General features: G+C 43.4%; 1 protein-coding gene across 3 annotated transcripts in view; it reads left to right on the top strand.

Annotated features, from left to right (window-relative positions):
* LOC124555455 (fizzy-related protein homolog) overlaps window positions 1-20,144 on the top strand; it is a 116,950-nt gene that overhangs the window by 92,552 nt on the left and 4,254 nt on the right. For 2 of the 3 annotated variants that reach the window (XM_047129378.1, XM_047129377.1), the window contains exon 11: window positions 17,947-18,039. The exons of the other annotated variant lie outside the window; for it this stretch is intronic. In XM_047129378.1, coding sequence (XP_046985334.1) covers window positions 17,947-18,018 — 72 coding nt within the window. In that variant the 3' untranslated portion in view covers window positions 18,019-18,039. The remainder of the gene's footprint in view (window positions 1-17,946; window positions 18,040-20,144) is intronic. 3 annotated transcript variants of the gene reach the window in all.

Below are 20,144 nucleotides of genomic sequence, written 5' to 3'. Positions count from 1 at the left end.
ATGTGGGTGTGTAAGACAGGTCATGACTTAGTACGGAATTTGAGTGCACAATTTTACTGTTGTATTTTTGCACTGACAGGGCGAAATGACCAACTGTGAGCATCAGGTGGCATCCATCAAAACTGTGTTTTGTGAGACTGTGGAGGGTGCAAGTTGAAAACTATGTGGTACAGTGTGTAAAATTGCTAATGTGCTCCATTACAGTTAAGAGTGATTTCTGGAAAAGGTTTTATGCTGTAGTCCTCCCTTCTGATGAAAAACATACAAAGTTTATTCAAAGGAAACAAATTGGTTGTATTCTTGTTTATTCCACCTCCACCATGAGGAAACATACATGCTCTGTCAAATGAAAACGGGTATAGACAAGTGTCACTGGCCCTTCCCTGTGAACAAAAAACTCTATTCATGTATTCTTTTAGTCATGGTAACATGCATGTATGACCTAATGGGAAGTTGTATAGCTGATCATTCAGTTCTGTAACTTTTTTGATGACTGTTGTAGACTTATTTTAATAGTTAATCACCAATTAGATAATGCACTTCATCCTGATTTTTCTTGTACTGTTGTCATGGACTCATTATCATGTCGAAAGTGTGTTTAGGTCTATGTAATTGTTAGACATTCTCTGAATAGAGATTAAATATTAAAATAAATTTACAGCAGTCTTCAAAAATGTTTTATACATATACATACATATATCCATAAATATTTACGTATATAAAAACACACACATATATATATATATATATATATATATATATATATATATATATATATATATATATATATATATATAATGGAAGGAAACATTCCACGTGGGAAAAATTATATATAAAAACAAAGATGAGGTGACTTACCGAACAAAAGCGCTGGCAGGTCGATAGACACACAAACATACACACAAAATTCAAGCTTTCGCAACAAACTGTTGCCTCATCAGGAAAGAGGGAAGGAGAGGGGAAGACGAAAGGAAGTGGGTTTTAAGGGAGAGGGTAAGGAGTCATTCCAATCCCGGGAGCGGAAAGACTTACCTTAGGGGGAAAAAAGGACAGGTATACACTCGCACACACGCACATATCCATCCACACATACAGACACAAGCAGACATATTTTCCAGACATATTTTATATACGTAAATATGTCTGCTTGTGTCTGTATGTGTGGATGGATATGTGCGTGTGTGCGAGTGTATACCTGTCCTTTTTTTCCCCCTAAGGTAAGTCTTTCCGCTCCCGGGATTGGAATGACTCCTTACCCTCTCCCTTAAAACCCACTTCCTTTCGTCTTCCCCTCTCCTTCCCTCTTTCCTGATGAGGCAACAGTTTGTTGCGAAAGCTTGAATTTTGTGTGTATGTTTGTGTTTGTTTGTGTGTCTATCGACCTGCCAGCGCTTTTGTTCGGTAAGTCACCTCATCTTTGTTTTTATATATAAAACACATATGTACATACATACACTGATGAGCCAAAACATTATGACCACCTGCTTAATAGCTTGTTGACGGACCTTGTGTTTTCTGTGGTTGTAGACTTAATTTTAGTATTGACATTAATGATACTTTTGATCATGGTAATGGTTTGGCTCACTGTAGCCATTGTATGTGGAAAAAATATATCACTGATTCTGCATATGAGGGATCTGACAGTTTGATGGTAGGTTTGTGAAAGTATGTGCCATTAGATGTCTGTGCACAGGTCATGTAATTCACATAAATAATTGTCTGCTGATTTGCATATGCAGTGATGGTGCTCAATAGCAACCCAGATGGGTTCCATAGGATTTACATTAGGTGAATTTGGTCGCTGAGACATCAACGTGAGTTCACTATAATGCTCCTTAAACCACTGTAGCACACTTATGGCTCCAAGACATAGACAGTTATACTGCTGAAAGATGACATTTCCGTTGGGGAAGGCATCAAGCATGAAGGAATGCAGGTAGTTTGCAGCTGTCAGCATGTCTTCAGTTACTGCCACAGGTCCCATGCAAGCACAAGAAAACGTCTACCATACCATAATACTGCACCTATCAGCTTGCATCTGTGGCGCACTGCATGTTTGGAGTTGTTGTTCACCTCAGTGACAGTGTTTGTGGAGACAACCAACAACCTAGTGTAGCAAAAACGTGATTCATCCAAAGAGCTAAAATGTTTCCATTAATTGACGGTTGAATCCCGATAGTCCTGTGTCCACTGCTATCGTAATTTCAATGCGAACATGTGGTGGTCTGACACCAAGCTCCATCTTCAACAATATACAATGAATGATGTGCCCCAAAACACTTGTGCGTGCACCAGCAGTGTGCTCTTTCAACAGAGATGTCACAGGCCACCATCTATCCTACTTTAAAGAGCAGACAAGCCTCTGCACCTCATGTTCTGTGAAAAGTGGTTGTTTCACTGTCCTCCTACGTCATTCCGGAGATGCTCACAACAGTAACATGTGAACATTCAGCCATCTTTGCCGTTTTTGGATACTCGTTCACAGACTCAACATAATAATTATCTGACCTTTGTCAATGTTGTTTATCTCAATGGATTTCCCCATTTGCAGCCTGTATCTTCGCTAGGATGACCCTCATCTATGTCTGCTCTACTTACATAAATTTTTTACTGCAGTATCCAATGTCTTGGTGGGCAGTGGTCATAATGGTTTGGCGTATCAGTGTATGTACATACATACATATACAGGGTGCTCAAAAACAGTCTGAATAGCTTGTAAGAGTGTTGCAGGGAAGGTTGTGCTGAGAAATAATTGCTAAGAAATAAATTTGAGTCATTGCACTGGTCTGAGTTAATTACCATTGAAGTTAGCCAGTCGGGGCATTGCACATGCAAATTCAACCTGCCTGCCAGAAACAGTGTTGTCAAGTGTGGTCTTTGATTATTTTACTGTCTTTGTTTATTTTCCTAAAACTGAACAAGAGAGTGATACAAGAATTGGACATGGGGTGGTAGTAAGGACCAAACCCGAGCCAAAGGCTGAGCAGTCTCGTGTGCTGTCATCTATGCTATGAGAAAACTTTCACTGATTATAAATGGCATGCCACTTGAATCTGTGTGTGTAACAACTTCATTAGCTAACTTCAATGCTAATTAACTTGGAAGCAGTGAAACATATGGAATTTTTTTTTTGTAACAGTTATTTGTCAGGGCAAAGTACCCTGCAACATCCTTACATTTCAGACTGTTTTGACCACCCTGTATACATATATATGTATACATACAGTGTGTCCCAAAACTAATGGTTAATATTTTGGGATATGGCAGGAACGATCATCTGAAGCAAGAATTGTAATAAACTTGGGCTCTAAAATGCATAGCTATGAACACTTCTTTGTCTTTGATACTGTGAAACTAATCTGTTCTATTGAAATCTGTTTGCTTTCCATATTTTGGGAGGAGGTAGTATGCACCAAAACAAGAAATAATTGTTTAGTAAACTTGGTCTCTGAAGTGCATTCTTTATGGTATATGAGCACTTGTTCAGTAGGAGAGATGTGTTTCACAGTAGTGAAGATGAATAAATGCTCACAACTCGTAAGGTGTGCAGTTTAGAGCCCAGGTTTACTAAATCTGAAATAGAGAGACAGAGACAGAGACAGGCAGAGAGAGAGAGAGAGAGAGAGAGAGAGAGAGAGAGAGAGAGAGGGGGGGGGGGGGGGGGGGGGGAGAGCTGCTTTGAACTCTGAAGAGATTGAAGCATAATACCTTTGTATGATCTAATTGGGTCCAGTTGCTTAATGTTTAAAAAACCCCAAAGGAACATAGACGATGCTGAGACAAGTAATTTAATATGACACACATGGTGCTGCAAACAAACCGCCAAAAGTGGGTGACAAAATGTTGAACATGTGACATCAACACGTAACACACCTCACCACGTGTGTAGCAGTGGAGCCTGTTAATCCGTCACGCCTCATTATCCCAGTCTAAGTAACATATTCACATTGGTGTGGTTCCAGATCTAGGTGCGCAATTCTAGCACTTGGTGCTCGGGGTTTGAGTCTTGCATCTGGCAAGCTGTTTTTTTTTTTTTTTTTTTTTTTTTTTCTGCTGCTGCATTAGACAATTATGTGTTTACATTGAGGTATTATTTCATCTACCAGTCTCGTGATCTCTGTTGGTTTATTACAAAGTAGAGTCAACAAAAACCTACCGTATTTTGTCACAAGTGAATAAGTTTAAACTTTCAAATTGCATTGCTACCAGTAAATGACGTGCATGTTCTTCACTAAATAGAGGCTGTAAAAGAAGAAAAAAAGGATAAGGAAAGCTTTTGCTTGGTTACAATGACTGCAAAATTTTGTAACTTCTACATTTACAACAGATCACATTTTCAAAAGGTGTTTAAAAACAGTGCAACCTGATGGAGTGATATGTTTCACTGCCCCTGCTGGCCAGGATAGGATTGACAAGCCCAGTAGGTGAACATGTGACGAGGTACATCATCTGGTGATGTCACAGGTTTAACATTCGTCATCAACTTTTGGTGTATTTACCGATGCTTGTGGCCTTGTGTTGTATATTAAAATACTTGTCTTGGCGTCATCTAAATGACTTCATGAGCTTTTAAACATTAATAAGAATCACCTTGCATAATAATCGTTATGTCCAATGATAGCTAATGTAGGGGCAGTGCTGCAAGACCTTGATTATATGTGTAAACTTGTGTGCCCTCTCTCCTCTCTATGCAGGTAGAGTCATTTGTACCTGACAGGACTCAAGTGATGAGTTTACGGTTATAAATTGACAGTGGTGGAGACTCATGAGTGAGGCCAAGGCTTTTACCATCAAACTCGGCTACCAATTTGAGTTTGAGTCATTGTAGTAAACACATTTACGCCAGTTTACACTATCAGACAGGTGAAATTTAGCTTCATCAATCCACACAGCATTCTGTTCCAACTGTGGATCCACTTTCAACTTGGTGAGGCACTCTTCAACAAACTGCAGTTGACCATCAGGATCATCTTCATTCAACCTTTTGATGCATTTTACGCAACATGTTTCAATTCCCGGACTTTGAACAGTTGCTTTAATAATTTTGTAAGAACTGTCAGTGTTGCAGACAGATGGCATGTTGATTATAATTGGGGTGATGATGCAAAACCTGCTGTAGTAGCTCCTTATCTCAGCTGTGTTGCCAGGTTTTGATCTCCCTGAATGCAGAAAATTCAGTATGATGCAATCCCATCAAAGTGTTTGTTTAAACATTCAGCAGTCCTCACCTTATGATGTATGAAGTCCATACTCTAGACATACACTGAACAACCAAACCATTATGACCACCGACCTGCTATCGATATAAACCTGTCCAGGTGACAGCAGTGTCATCTGTAAAGGAATGGCTGCTTGTCAGACACATGCACAGTGCATGTAGTATCAGTGAGAGTGCTGTCTGTGTGTAGAATGTGGAAGGTGCACAGTCTATCTGAGTTTGAAGGTTGTGATGGCCCGGAGGCTTGGCAGAAGCATTTCGGAAACTGCCCAACTTCTCAAGTGTTTGATTAGTGCTGTGGTGATTGTCTTCAGCACATGGTGAAACTATGTCCAGACATTGTGGGGTTGGGTGGCCAACTTTCATTACAGATGTCGGAAATCATAGGCTGGGCAGACCGATAAAACAAGACAGGTGCTGATCTGTGGTGGAACTAACATCAGACTTTAATGCTGGTCAGAATAGAAATGTGTCCAAACATACAGTGCACTGAACGCTCCTAACGATGGGCCTCCACAGCCGACGGCACATGCATGTCCCAGTGTTAACACCAGGACATAGGCAACTATGACTGAAATGACCATGTGACCATCGGCACTGTACGTTGGAGCTGTGGCTGATGAATCCTGATACCTTCTTCATCATGCCAATGGGAGGATGCAAATCCATTATCTTCCAGGGCTCCTTGACAGCTGTACTGTGGGACGGGACGGAAACAAGCTGGCAACAGCTCCATTAAGCTCTGGGGAATGTTCATGTGGACATCCATGGGTCTTGTGGAGTTCGTGCGAGGCTCCATGATGCCCAAGGAGTATCATTGTACTGCCTGTAGGCTTCTGTCTCGGGTTCTTCAGCCGATGATCGTCTGATGATTTTTCTGACATTTCGCCAGCACAAATGACTGGCATTGTCAAAGTTTCACCCTTCATCGCTGGTGGTGAACTGGACCCAAGCTCACAGCTACTGTCTATATGTACCTGTGCGCCAACATCCTAGGGCTTCTCCGTGGTCATTTCGGGTGCGGTTCTCTTACTACCTGCAATGGTCGTTCGCTGCAGCACGTGAAGCCAGGATCTGTTTACCTTGAGGCCTTTCTCTTTCTTGTTGAAGCTGTTCTCATGTTTGTGTATTTCTACAGCTTCTCTGAACAAGCAGGTGTGATAGTTCTTCTCTACAGCCAAAACTTCCATGTCAGTAAATTTTACTGCATGGTCAGTCTCACACAGCGTATGCTCTGCCACAGCCGATTTCTCCACCTGCCCCAACCTGCAATGTCGTTTATGTTCTGTAATCGTGGTGTTGATCGATCGTCCAGTCATTCCAACATAAACTTTTCCACATATGCATGGTATGCGGCATATTCCTGGCATTGCAGGTGGGTCCCTTTTCTCGTCTGCCGATCTGAGACACTCTTTGATTTTATTTGTCGGTTTGTAAATAGTCTTTACGCCGTGTTTGCACAATATATGGCTGATTCTGTCCGTAACTCTGGGAATGCTTGGCAGAAAGGCCGTACCCGACATATCTTTTTCTGATTTCTCACTTTGCCGAGTGTCTGGCTCTGTTGTACTTCTAATATCACTTGTGGAGTACCTGTTGCTCCTCAGAACACTTTCCAAGTGTTGTATTTCACGCGTGAGATGCTGTGGCTCACATATTCATCATGCACACATTACGGGTGTCTTAATCATGCCTTTTTTCTGGCTCGGGTGGTGACAATTTGTGCAGGTATCAGTCCATGTGTGTTGGTTTTCGATACACGCTGTGTCCCAGGTTTCCATCATCTCTTGTTACTAGCACATCTAAAAAAATGGTAGTTTTTTGTCCTTCCCTACTTCCGTAGTAAATTTTATGTTGTCATGGGGACTGTTCAAGTGTCTTAGGAAGTCACCGAGCTGTTCTTCCCCATGGCTCCACACAACGAAGGTATCATCAACGTATATATACCACACTTTAGGTTTACAAGGTGCCAAGTGCAGTGCCTATGCTTTGAAGTGTTCCATAAAGAAGTTGGCCACCGTTGGACTAAGAGGACTATCCATGGCGATGCCTTCCAGCTGTTTGTAGACGTTGCCATTCCATGTGAAATACCTCGTGGTGAGACATGCATGAAAGAGCATTGTGATGTCTTGGGGCAAGATGGAATTGATGTGCTACAGAGATTCCCTGAGTGGCACTTTAGTAAACAAAGAAACAACATCAAAGCTGACCAGGATGTCATTTGGCACAAGTTTTAGTTTCTTCAGCTTCAGATTCCGAGCTTTTCCACTCTAATGTTTTGATCATATGTCACCTGAAGATGTGGCTTTAATGCAACAAAACTGGTAGTGGTACAGTAACAAAGGACGAAAATACAGCTGAAGTGATTACTGATACCCAAGATGAATACTCATGGCTGTGGTTGCCCCACCTGCAAGGTTTAATGAATGGACCAGGGGCAGCTGTGTGTTTCCAAGGGGTCACATCAGAAAAGTTCAGAATTGAGACAGGTCTCAGACAATGGGATGCCCTCTCATGTGCTCTGTTCGGTGTCATCTTAGAGAAAGTAATAAGTGAATGTAGACAACAGGAATGTGTTGGATTACAGAAGTATGGTAATTTCAATCATCTCATGTATGCAGATGATATAGCACTACTAAGTGAACCAATCCATGAATTGAAAGAAATGTATCAAAAATGGACAACTACACACAGAAGAAGATTGGGCTAAAAGTGAATCGAGACAAAACAGAGTTCGTGCAATTAGGAGGAAGACAAGAGCAGAAGATTTTCTTGAGATTGATGGCATGAGGTTCGAGAGAGTTCACCAATTCAGATGCTTGAGGTCTTGGTTTACCAGTAGCAACTTCATAGAAATTGACAAAGAAAGAACAGCAATGGGAATGAAATGCATTGTACCCTCAGGGAGATGCTCAACCCAAAATCTATATCAGTGAGTACTGAGATGAGAGTCTTCTGTAACACAGTGATATGTCCAGCAGTAATGTACAGTGAGAAACCTAGAGCATGAGAAAACACGAAAAGGACAAATTGTTAGTATTTGAAACGGAAGTAATGAGGAAGATATGGGGACCAATCTTAGATAAAGGAGAGTGGAGAAGGAGCAGGAATGAGGAAATCTACCTCTTGATGCAACAACCAACAATACTGCAGAAGCTGAAGAGCAAAAGAATCAAGTGGGCTGGTCCTGTAGTCTGTATGCCAGAAGAAAGGCAAAAAAAGCATTTGAGAGGAAATTAAACACCAGACGCCCCTTAGGACAACCGAGGGAGCAGTTGATGAATGACCTGACGAAGGACCGGGCAGCCCTGGAGACTGAAGACACCTGGAGGAAGTGGGCATAACACATAAAGGACTGGAGGCAGTTCATGGAATGGTGTGTGGTCTACAGGGCCTGCCACTGCTGGATATGTCCATATGACCATCGGAATGTTATGGGGGAGGCCAATTTATAAATGTGTTAAGTAAGTTGATTATCACAGTTGCTTAACCCTGTTTTGTAAACATTGTGAACTGCAGGGAAAAATACTTATTTCTGATTTGTTCCTCACACAGTTCAGAAAATTATTACACTACTGATTTCAAATAATGAGATAACCTAGTTCGTAATGCACATATATCACTTAATGTGAGATCAAAATGAGTTCATTTTTGATAACTCACTCTACGCTCAAATTGCGTAACTTGGAAAACAAGGCCATAACTTTACTACCTCTCCTTTTTGAAGAAATATCTCTCAGCAGACCTCAGTGAAGCTGTTACCTTCGTATTAACACAACTGATATGTAAAAGATATGGCACACTCCAACTCCCCCCTGCAGGTCCGGGGGTTAGAATAGGTCCGAGGGATTCCTGCCTGTCATAAGAGGTGACGAAAAGGAGTCTCGCACTTTTCGGCCTTTATGTGATGGTCCCCTGTAGGGTTTGACCGCCATTTTTCAAAATTTTCCCGAAGAGCAAGACAAGGGCGCCTTACATGGTGCGTCATCTACATCTACATACATACTCCACAATCCACCATACGGTGCGTGGCGGAGGGTACCTCGTACCATAACCAGCATCTTCTCTCCCTGTTACCCTCCCAAACAGAACGAGGGCAAAATGACTGCCTATATGCCTCTGTACGAGCCCTAATCTCCTTTATCTTATATTTGTGGTCTTTCCGCGAAATGTAAGTTGGCGTCAGTAAAATTGTACTGCAGTCAGCCTCAAATGCAGGTTCTCTAAATTTCCTCAGTAGCGATTCACGAAAAGAACGCCTCCTTTCCTCTAGAGACTGCCACCCGAGTTCCTGAAGCATTTCCGTAACACTCCCGTGATGATCAAATCTACCAGTAACAAATCTAGCAGCCCACCTCTGAATTGCTTCTATGTCCTCCCTCAATCCGACCTGATAGGGATCCCAAACGCTCAAGCAGTGCTCAAGAATAGGTCGTATTAGTGTTTTATAAGCGGTCTCCTTTACAGATGAACCACATCTTCCCAAAATTCTACCAATGAACCGAAGACGACTATCCACCTTCCCCACAACTGCCATTACATGTCCATCATGTGCTGAGACCTATTGCATCCTTCGTCAACATGGATCTGCACTTCTGCTCATTCTCCAACTGTTGGGCGAGGTCACCCTCCTGGGTGCGTATTTTTCCATCAACTATGCAGTATCGTTTTCTATGCTGACTATGATAATAGACTTGTTTGCTGGGTTGCACATGATATCCAGCACGGTAGCCAGTCCGTTGTGGTGGTGCCACCATGTACCCTGTTGGTTGTAGTCCCCTGACCACACAGGGATTGCTCTACTGAGGCCTGCATCGTTAACTCCCCACGTATGCTGAGGAGTAGATGCCCGTCACCCTGGGGCATCGGGACTCCCGGCACTGGTCATCCTGTCAGGTGGCCTTTGCTGCGGCTGGGTGGCACCTGCGCGGAGGGCCCCTGGTCGGAGTGAGTGGCATCAGGGCAGATGACACGTGATGAAGCATAGAACATCATCTCTGGCTGGTCGTCAAACACCAGCAGTCTCTAAAAGTTCACGGGCTCAATTCAACACACAGAAGTACGACCCCAAATCATTCCCCTCCCTGGCCACACCATGGGAGGGGATGGAGAATCTTTCATGACAATGAAGCCCCAGCATTTAGAGGACAAATTTGGGAAGGTGGAGGGCTTGTCCAAAATGAAATCTGGGTCACTCTTGATCAAAACAGCATCCTCTGCTCAGTCATGGGCGTTACTCGCTTGTGACAAGCTTGGGGATGTTTCTGTGACAGTCACGCCCCATAAGAGCTTAAATATGGTCCAGGGTATCATATTTCACAGGGACCTTCTTTTGCAGTCTGACAATGAGCTATGCGCCAATTTAGAGTGGCGAGGTGTACATTTCATTAGGTGTGTCCACCGGGGTCCGAGGGGTAATCAAGTTGCCACCGGTGCCTTCATCTCAGCCTTCGAGGGTGGTACATTGCCCGAGAAGCTCAAGGTGATGGTCTACCGGTGTGATGTAAAGCACTATATCCCTCCCCCAATGCAGTGCTTTAAACACTGGAAGTTCGGCCATACGTCTTCCCGCTGTAACTCCAACGTCACAGGTCGAGATTGCGGACGCTCATCACATCCCAATACTCCATGTGCCCCACCTCCCATCTGTGTCAACTGCAAAGAGCATCATTCTCCTTGCTCGCCTGACTGCAGGATTCTGTAGAAAGAAAGGAAAATCATGGAGTATAAGACCCTGGACTGACTGACCTACACTGAGGCTAAGAGGAAATTTGAACGCCTACATCCTGTACGTATGACATCATCTTACGCTGCCGCTACAGCAGCTCTAGCCCCTTCAGCTCCGTCAACCCCAGTCACCTCTCAGAGCTGGAAGACTACACCTGCCCCCTTGATAGTGGGGGGGGGGGGGGGCATGTCCCTCCCTGTTGCTTGTGCACCACCTACTTCAGGAGTAACACCCCCACAACCATCAGGCACATCAGTCCCCACTTCTGCACCGGAGAAGTGTAAGTCGTCTTCAGCTCCTCTCGCTAGGAAGGGGTCCCTTGGGTCACTCCCTTCCCAGGTTTCTGCTAGTGGGAAAGATGACACCCGTCAGATGCTGAAGAGCCCAAAAACACCTGGTCGTAGGGCTACATGCTCATCCTCAGTCTTGGAGACTGAATCAGTGAAGTCCTCCTAGCCAAGGAAACCAAGGAGCAGTGAGAGAAATCCAAAAAGAAGATCCCCAAGACCAAGGGAATTGCAGTGGCACCCACACCACCGCTACCTACAAGCTCTCCATCTGCGGGTGAGGTAGAGATTCTGGCGTCCACTGAGGACCTAGATCTCGCCGGACACTCAGACACAGTGGATATAGACAGCTCTGGCAATAAGTCGGTGGCAGCAGATGACCCTGGGGCATAAACTGCCTCATTGAATGTTCCATGCTTTCCCAGTCTTATGATGAAGTCATCTTCCAGTGGCATTGTGGCGGTTTTCTCCACCACCTGGCTGAGCTATGGCAACTGTTAAGCTTTTGCTCCTGCCTTCTGCATTGCCCTCCAGGAAACCTGGTTCCCAGCAATGCGGACCCTTGCCCCCGGCGGCTATAAGGGATATTACAAGAACCGTAGTGACTATAATCGAGTGTCAGGTGGAGTTTGCATTTATGTCCTAATCTCAGTCTGTAGTGAAACTGTGCCCCTTCAAACTCCTCTTGAAGCTGTGGCTGCCAGAATAAGGACGACGCAGGAAATCATTGTCTGTAATGTAAATCTTCCTCCAGGTGGTGCAGTACCCCTGAATGTATTAGCTGCTCTGATTGATCAACTCCCTAAACTTTTCCTACTTTTGGGAGATTTTAATGCCCATAACCCCGTGTAGGGTGGCACCGTGCTTTTTGGCTGAGGCAGAGACGTCGAAACTTTACTGTCTCAGTTTGACCTCTGCCTCTTACATACTGGGGCCGCCACACATTTCAGTGTGGCTCATGGTAGTTACTCGGCCATTTATTTAATTTGCAGCCCAGGACTTCTACCATCTATCCACTGGAGAGCACATGACAACCTGTGTGGTAGTGACCACTTCCCCATCTTCCTGTCACTGCCCTGGCATCATGCCCATGGCACCTCCCCAGATGGGCTTTAAACAAGGCAGATTGGGAAACTTTCACCTCTGCTGTTACTGTTGAATCTCCCCCACATGGGAAGGTCGATGTGATGGTTGAGCAGGTGACTACAACAATCCTTTCTGCAGCCTGTACAGTGGCATAAGTGGCACCCTTCTCTGGATTACCTCATAGCCTTTAAACAGCTCCGTGCCAACGTATCAGACGATGAAAGCAGGAGTGCTGTGAGAGATACGTCTCGACCATTGGGTGCCATACATCACCTTCCCAAGTCTGGGCAAGGATCAAACATGTATTTGGGTACCAGACCCCAACAGGTGTTCTTGGTGTTAACATGAATGGCATGTTATTTCCCGACGAAATCGTGAATGCCCAGCACTTTGCTGAGCACTACGCTCGAGCCTCTGCATCGGAGAATCACCCTCCAGCCTTTTGCACTCTCAAATGGCGGCTGGAAGGGAAAGTCCTCTCGTTCACTACACACCACAGTGAATCCTATAATGCCCCATTTACAGAGTGGGAGCTCCTCAGTGCCCTTGCACATTGCCCCAACACTGCTCCTGGGCCAGATCGGATCCAGAGTCAGATGATTAAACATCTCTTATCTGACTACAAAAGACATCTCCTCGTCGTCTTCACCTGGATCTGCTGCGATGGCGTCTTTCCATTGCAATAGTGGGAGAGCTCCATCATTCCGGTGCTCAAACCCGGTAAAAACCTGCTTGATGCGGATAGCTATTGGCTTATCAGCCTCACCAATGTTCTTTGTAAGTTACTGGAACATATGGTGTGTCAGTGGTTGGGTTGGGTCCTGGAGTCACATGGCCTGCTGGCTCCATGCTAGGGCAGCTTCCTCCAGGGTCGCTCTACCACTGATAATCTTGTGTCCCTCAAGTCTGCCATCTGAACAGCCCGTTCCAAATGCCAACATCTGGTTGATGTCTTTTTTGATTTACGAAAAGCGTATGACACGACCTGGTGACATCATATCCTTGCCACATTATACGAGTGTGATCTTCAAGGCCCATTCCCGATTTTTATCCAAAATTTCCTGTTGCTTCATACTTTACATGTCCAAATTGGTGCCTCCCATAGTCCCCCCCCCCCCAATATTCACGATAATGGGGTCCCACAGGGCTCTGTATTGGGTCTATCACTATTTTTAGTGGACATGGTCTAGCAGCAGCTGTAGGGCCATCTGTCTCACCTTCGCTCTATGCAGATGACTTCCACATTTTGTACTGCTCCACCAGTACTGGTGTTGCTGAGCGGCGCCTCCAGGGAGCCATCCACAAGGCACAGTCATGGGCTCTAGCCCGCAGTTTCCAGTTTTCGGCCACAAAGTCGTGTGTTATGCACTTCTGTTGATGTCGTGCCATTCATCCGGAACCAGAACTTTACCTTCATGACGATCCACTCACTGTAGTGGAGACATGTGGATTTTTAGAACTGGTTTTTGATGCCTGATTGACATGGATTCGTCAGCTTAAGCGGAAGTGCTGCCAGCACCTCAGTGCCCTCTGCTGCCTGGGCAGTGCCAACTGGGGTGCAGATTTCTCTGCGCTGTTTCATCTCTACAGAGTCCTTGTTCAATCCTCCCTTGACTATGGGAGTCTGGATTATGGTTCAGTGGCGCCCTCAGCATTACGTTTACTCGACCCAGTGCTCCACTGTGGCATTCACCTAGCGACAGGAGCTTTTAGGACGAGTCTGGTGACGAACGTCCTGGCGGAGGCCAGGGTCCCTCCATTGCAGTTTAGGCGTGAACAACTGCTGGCCAGTTACGTTGCACACGTTCGTAGTTCTCCTGCGCATCCGAATTACTGTCTCCTTTCCCCACCCATGGCGGCTCATCTCCCGCACTGGTGGCCCAGGTCAGGGCTTCCAATTGCAGTTTGTGTCTGATCCCTTCTTTCCAAACTGGAGTCCTTGCCTTTACCACATATAGTTGAGGTCTATTCAAGTACACCTCCATGATGTACACCTAGGCCGTGGCTTCGCCTGGAACTTTCACAAGGCCCCAAGGACTCAGTTAACCCCGCAGCTCTCTGCTGCCACTTCCTCTCGGTTCTTGACATATACCGAGGCCATGAAGTGGTTTACACTGACAGCTCGATGGCTGATGATCCCGTCGGATTTGCGTATGTCCATGTAGGTCATATTGAACAGCATTCCTTGCCTGATGGCTGCAGTGTTTTCACTGCCGAGCTGGTGGCTATATCTCGTGCTCTTGAACACATCTGTTCATGCCCTGGGGAGTCGTTTCTTCTGTGTACTGACTCCTTGAGCAGCCTACAAGCTATTAACCAGTGCTACCCTCATCATCCTTTGGTAGCGACCATCCAGGAGTCCATCTGTGCCCTGGAACGGTCGAGTTGTTCAGTGGTGTTTGTCTAGACCCCAGGTCCTGTCGGAATCCCAGGCAACAAACTTGCCGATGGGTTGGCCAAACAGGCTATGCGGAAATTACTTATGGAGATCAGCTTCTCTGCAACTGACCTGCGTTCAGTACTACGCCACAAGGTTTTGTGGCTTTGGGAGGCAGAATGGCATAACCTCAGTATGCACAACAAACTGCATGCCAGTAAGGAGACTACGAAAGTGTGGAGGACCTCCATGAGGGCCTCTTGTAGGGACTGTGTGGTTCTCTGTCAGCTCCACATTGGCCGCGCTTGGGTGACACACGGCTACCACCTGCGCAATGATGACCCACCTCAGTGTAGGTGCGGCACCCGGCTGACAGTGGCCCCTATCTTGGTGAGCTGTCCTCCTTTGGCTGCCCTGTGACGGACTCTTCCGTTACTGGACTCGTTGCCATTAATTTTAGCTGACAATGCCTCATGAGCCAATTTAGTTTTACATTTTATATGTGACGGTGGGTTTTATGATTCTATATAAGTTTTAGCGCATGTCCTTTGTCCTTTTGTGTTCTCCACTGTAATGCTTTTAGGCTGGAGGTTTTAGTGTGTCACAGAGTGGCTGGCTTTTCCTTTTTATTCTCGTGGTCGGCCAGCCGTGGGCATCTGCTCTCTTGTTTTTATCCCTTCTACCTGTTTCTTGCTTCTCTCTGTGGTTTTCTTCTCCTGTTTTGTCCACAGTAGTGTTGGTTGTCCTCCTGTCGTTCTTCTGGTTCTTTCATTCTCCTGTTATTGTGCTGTATGTCTCCTTTCTTTTCTTCTTTCCCTTTATTTTACTGGGCGCAAGGGACCGATGACCTCGCAGTTTTGTCCCTTTCCTCCCTCCTTTAAGTTAACCAAACAACACTCCAACTGAAGCGAAATTAGTCATAAAGTATAGTATTTTCTCTTCACTTGAAATGCTTACATAATCACTTGGGGTATATAAACTTAAATAAAATGGTAGGCTTCATTACAGACTCAAGTGCATTAAATTGGCCAGGAGCTGCTCCACTTTATCAATTTATTTCAGATCTGAAGGATGTTATCTCAGCTGTATTATGAAAGTGATTAAAACAAGAGTAGAACCATGGATATTGAGTATTCATAAAGAAGGTGAAGGAGGTTAGTGATTGGAAGTAAATAACAAAATGTGGAAGATAGAAAGTAACTGAGATACCAGGTTTTAAATCTTGCTCTGCTTATAAATGTTTTGTGTTATGCCTAGTAGTCACTTATTTAAAGAGGCAAGAATGAATTTTATTGTCTTTAAATTTAGTAGTATATGACCTTAATATTTGTAACCAAGACTCGCCATGACTCAACTGAAACAATTGGTAGCAGTAAATTTTTGTTTTTGACCTGAAATTGGACTGAAGTAAGCTATGCAGTTTAAAATTAACCATAATCTTTAAGTTGTCTCTTTATGTGAATGGAGCGATGATAAAAAAGAAATGAATAAAACCTTCTTCTTTTGCTAAGGATGATACAGCTTATGAATATGCGCAGGAAGCCAGAAAATAGGTTTTATTTTGTGATTCTCTTGCAAAATCTGTCCGGAGGCTTCAAAACCGAGATAGAGTAGCATATTGCCAACATATTGCCAAAGCAGTTGTTGTTTTTGACATAATGATAATTTGTGTTTAATTTACAGTCTTTGTATGAAATATCTGTGGCAGTGGTTCATAAAACGTTTGAGAAGGTGGTAAAACACAGATCACAAGGAATTCATTTGAAACAGTTGAACTGTTGGTAGCGCAACACTTGAGATGACATAATGCAGATGTATCAGAAATTAACTAAATACATGTTTTTCACTTAGTAACTTGGCACACACTGACCTGTCCCTCATATTGATAATTGTTACTTTAAGTTATTCCAAGAACAACAACAACAACAACAACAACAGTAGTAATAACAACCCATATAAATGTGAAATGTATAACTGTGATTTATCGCTTCTGTATTTGTCCACCCAGGCACCTAATGATTGGTTTGTATTCCTGGTAATGGAATCCCCTATGGAGGTCATTTCACTGATTAATTTTTGAACAAAGTACAGTTAGATACATGACTTCCACAAAGTCGTCCATAAACTCTGTGACTATGAATCAGACAAGAGAGACAAAGTCTCAGTTGCTCTGCGCAAAATATAGTAGATCAATATGATTTTCTATCCCTCCCCCAACCCCCACCAATCTCCATGCCTCCCCCCCCCTCCCCTCCTCTCTCTCTCTCTCTCTCTCTCTCTCTCTCTCTCTCTCTCTCTCTCTCTCTCTCTCTCTCGCGCACACACACACACACACACACACACACACACACACACACACACACACACACACAGAGAGAGAGAGAGAGAGAGAGAGAGAGAGAGAGAGAGAGAGAGACACTGCCGGGGGGGAGGGGGGGGGCGAGGGGGGGGGGGAGTTATCTGCTTTTTCAGTTTGAAATAATTAGCATGCTATAGCATTCACTGAGGTGGTTGTTTTCTGACCTGTTCTGCTATCAGTTAACTTACCAAATAGTAGAAGCTTTGAGTCATTGGCAAGTACATAAAAAAGAATGAAAACTTTGCTATTTTCCTTTTTTGTGTACCTGTTGATGACTCAACACTTCTACTATTTGATGAGTTGTTACCTTTACTCCTAAATTCTTACATTCTGCAAGAACTTTCCACCATATTTATTTGTTAGCTTTGCTGTGTGACAGCCAGCTCTAAAGTTTGGGTGGTGATATAGTATTTCAAACACACCAGCTATGGTAGTTATTGAAAATTGACAGTGTTTGGGTCAGCTTTTATAATTACTCAGTTGTAGGTATAGGAACACAATTCAGTATGCAGTCACTACATTATTTCTTAGTGGTGACTTGTAACAGTTTGGTAGTACACTTTGAATAACTAAGCTAAATGAAGAATACCATGTGGTGTACTGTTACAGTTTTATCACTGTTCATTGAAAGAATTCGTGAATGATGTGATCATTTAAAGGGCTACTGTATCTTGCTGTTACAATTTGATCATAAATTTGTAGTATTGTGTCACTTATATTAAGCTTATGTAGTAAGCACATGTACTACTCTATAACCATAGTGTTGACGAGCCATCATTCATTTAAATAGAAAGATTTGAAGTTTTCCATTCTAGATAAGAAAGTCTGATTCTGATTCCTACAGTGAGGAGGTAACTTTGAGTATTGTAAGTTGTAATAATAATGTTGCAGAGATGGGGCGGGCAGCACAAAACTGCTCTGTGTGGCGTAGGATGGAGTTTTGACAGATTCGTCATCAGGTAGATTTGAAGCGTGAAAGCTTTGGTAAGGATGCAATTGTACTTATAGAGGTCATCACAGCTGGAACAGAACTGCATGCCCTGAAGACAGATGTTATTAAACAGGGAACATTTGATGTGCAACAGATGGCGGGTGTAAAAGTGGAGATTGTTGTTGGGTTGTATGTGTATGAATGTTTTGGAATACAGTCTGTTTGATACTAAAAATCACAGTGGCAATAATTGTTTGGGATTCCAAGAAGCACCAGGACAGTTACATTCAAGGAATGAGTTAAGTTGAAAAGTTTCACCATGGATCCACATCATGAACATAACAGTTAAACAATCCTCCAGTTCAGGAGATAGTGAGTGGCCAAGGGTGTCCCCTGTGTACACTGCAGGGCTCCCAATTATAGAACTGTGGAGTAAAACAATCAAGATAATGATGGTCGTTTGCTTTACTTTTGTATTCAGCTGTGTAACATCAGAGCTTACACTAAATCATTACCACAATTCCTGTTATTCTGGAGGTAACGAGCCGTTCAGAATCGTCGCAAAGTAATAAATAACTCACATTTTTTGTTATTTTCTTTTTCTAATTTTATTTATTTATTTTAAATTAGAGCTCTAGAATTATAATTCTTTGATTGCTGTGTAAAGTAAACAGTATAATACCAGAAGAAAAATGCATCATCTAAGTATAATATTCCTATCTAGTAGTATTTTACAAGTTCTACACAGAGAGACTGCATGGCAGTTACGTACTACTTTCAGTCCACCCCATTACATGACTTGCAGGATCTCAAATGAATAAGAGAGAAAAAGAGAACAAGTTGACAAAGTCTCTTCACGTCTTTACTCCCTGTACAAATTTTATATGTCACAAATGATACAGTTATCCAAAAATTAGGAAGTCCAGTTCTTCTGTTATGTCCTTGTTGCCCATGTGTTCAACACGTTACCAAAAACATTCTAACTTGTTCTTAAGAAAACAGCTGCCGTATGTGTATTGGACAAGCCTCTCGCTGCTTTTTTATCTCTCTTATTGTTGATTAATTGTTGGTGTTATTTTTCTGCATTGTGTGAATTATATTCACCTACCTTTGTATTAACATAATTTTTATTAAAATATAATTTAAGCACAGGTAACAACATCACATTGATTAGCTTAACTATTTTCATCTTTTGAACATACACTTCATTACTGAGAAAATGATATATAGTAAATCAGAAAAAAAGGTTTTAGGGTAACTCTTCATGTCTTAGCTCCTTCAAGAGCTCTTTGTAGAATGCTTTCCTGGTGACATCATGATATGGACCCATGGTTAAGTGAACACTTTACTTTTTCTCTTTCAGTTTAACTCATACTTGGAAACATAATTGATTTGGAGCTTCTGAATGTGCCATATAATAAACCTTGCAGTAAATAGCTTTCTCCAACTCCATACATAAAACCCAGCAACTGACATGCCTGATCAACTGCCGGTAGCAGTATAGCCTAGTTCTCCTGCAATGTGCTCAACTATACTGCTGTTTTAGACATATAACCTTTTATTGTTCATTTTATACTGTTCCATAATTGAATTAAGTGTCACCTTACACTGCGTAATTTTGTAGCTTTCATTAAATTAAAATATGCCAGCAAATATCCTGTTAACTGTGAACAATCGCTAATGGTCTCAAACTAAACTCCATCCGAACATGCCTCAGAAGGCCCAGTGGTACTGACTGACCACCATGTCGTCTTCAGCCAGTTGGGGTCACTTGATGTGGATGTGGAGGGGCATGTGGTCAGCACACTGCTCTACCAGACGTTGTCAGTTTTAGTAGCTGGAGCTGCTACTTCTCAATCAAGTAGCCCCTCAATTGGCCCCACGAGGTCTGATGGCACTCCGCTTGCCAACAGCACTCTGCAGACCTGGATGGTCTCCCATCCAAGTGCCAGCTAACCCGACAGCCTTTAACTTTGGTGATTTCTCGGGAACCAGTGTTAGCCTTGTGGCAAGACTGTTGGCACTAATGGTCTCAAGAAACAAATAAAAAAACTCGGAGCTATGCCCAGTTACACATAATGCTGATAAAAGATCATTTAAGAGGAACTTCAGTACTCTAAATATCATGTTTTAAACATTTCACATCTCTTTCCAAGCA

The sequence above is a fragment of the Schistocerca americana genome, chromosome X (genome assembly GCF_021461395.2).
Source record: "Schistocerca americana isolate TAMUIC-IGC-003095 chromosome X, iqSchAmer2.1, whole genome shotgun sequence".
Lineage (NCBI taxonomy): Eukaryota > Metazoa > Arthropoda > Insecta > Orthoptera > Acrididae > Schistocerca > Schistocerca americana.
Note: the sequence above shows the minus strand (reverse complement) of the source record. Positions and strands in the feature narration are given on the sequence as shown.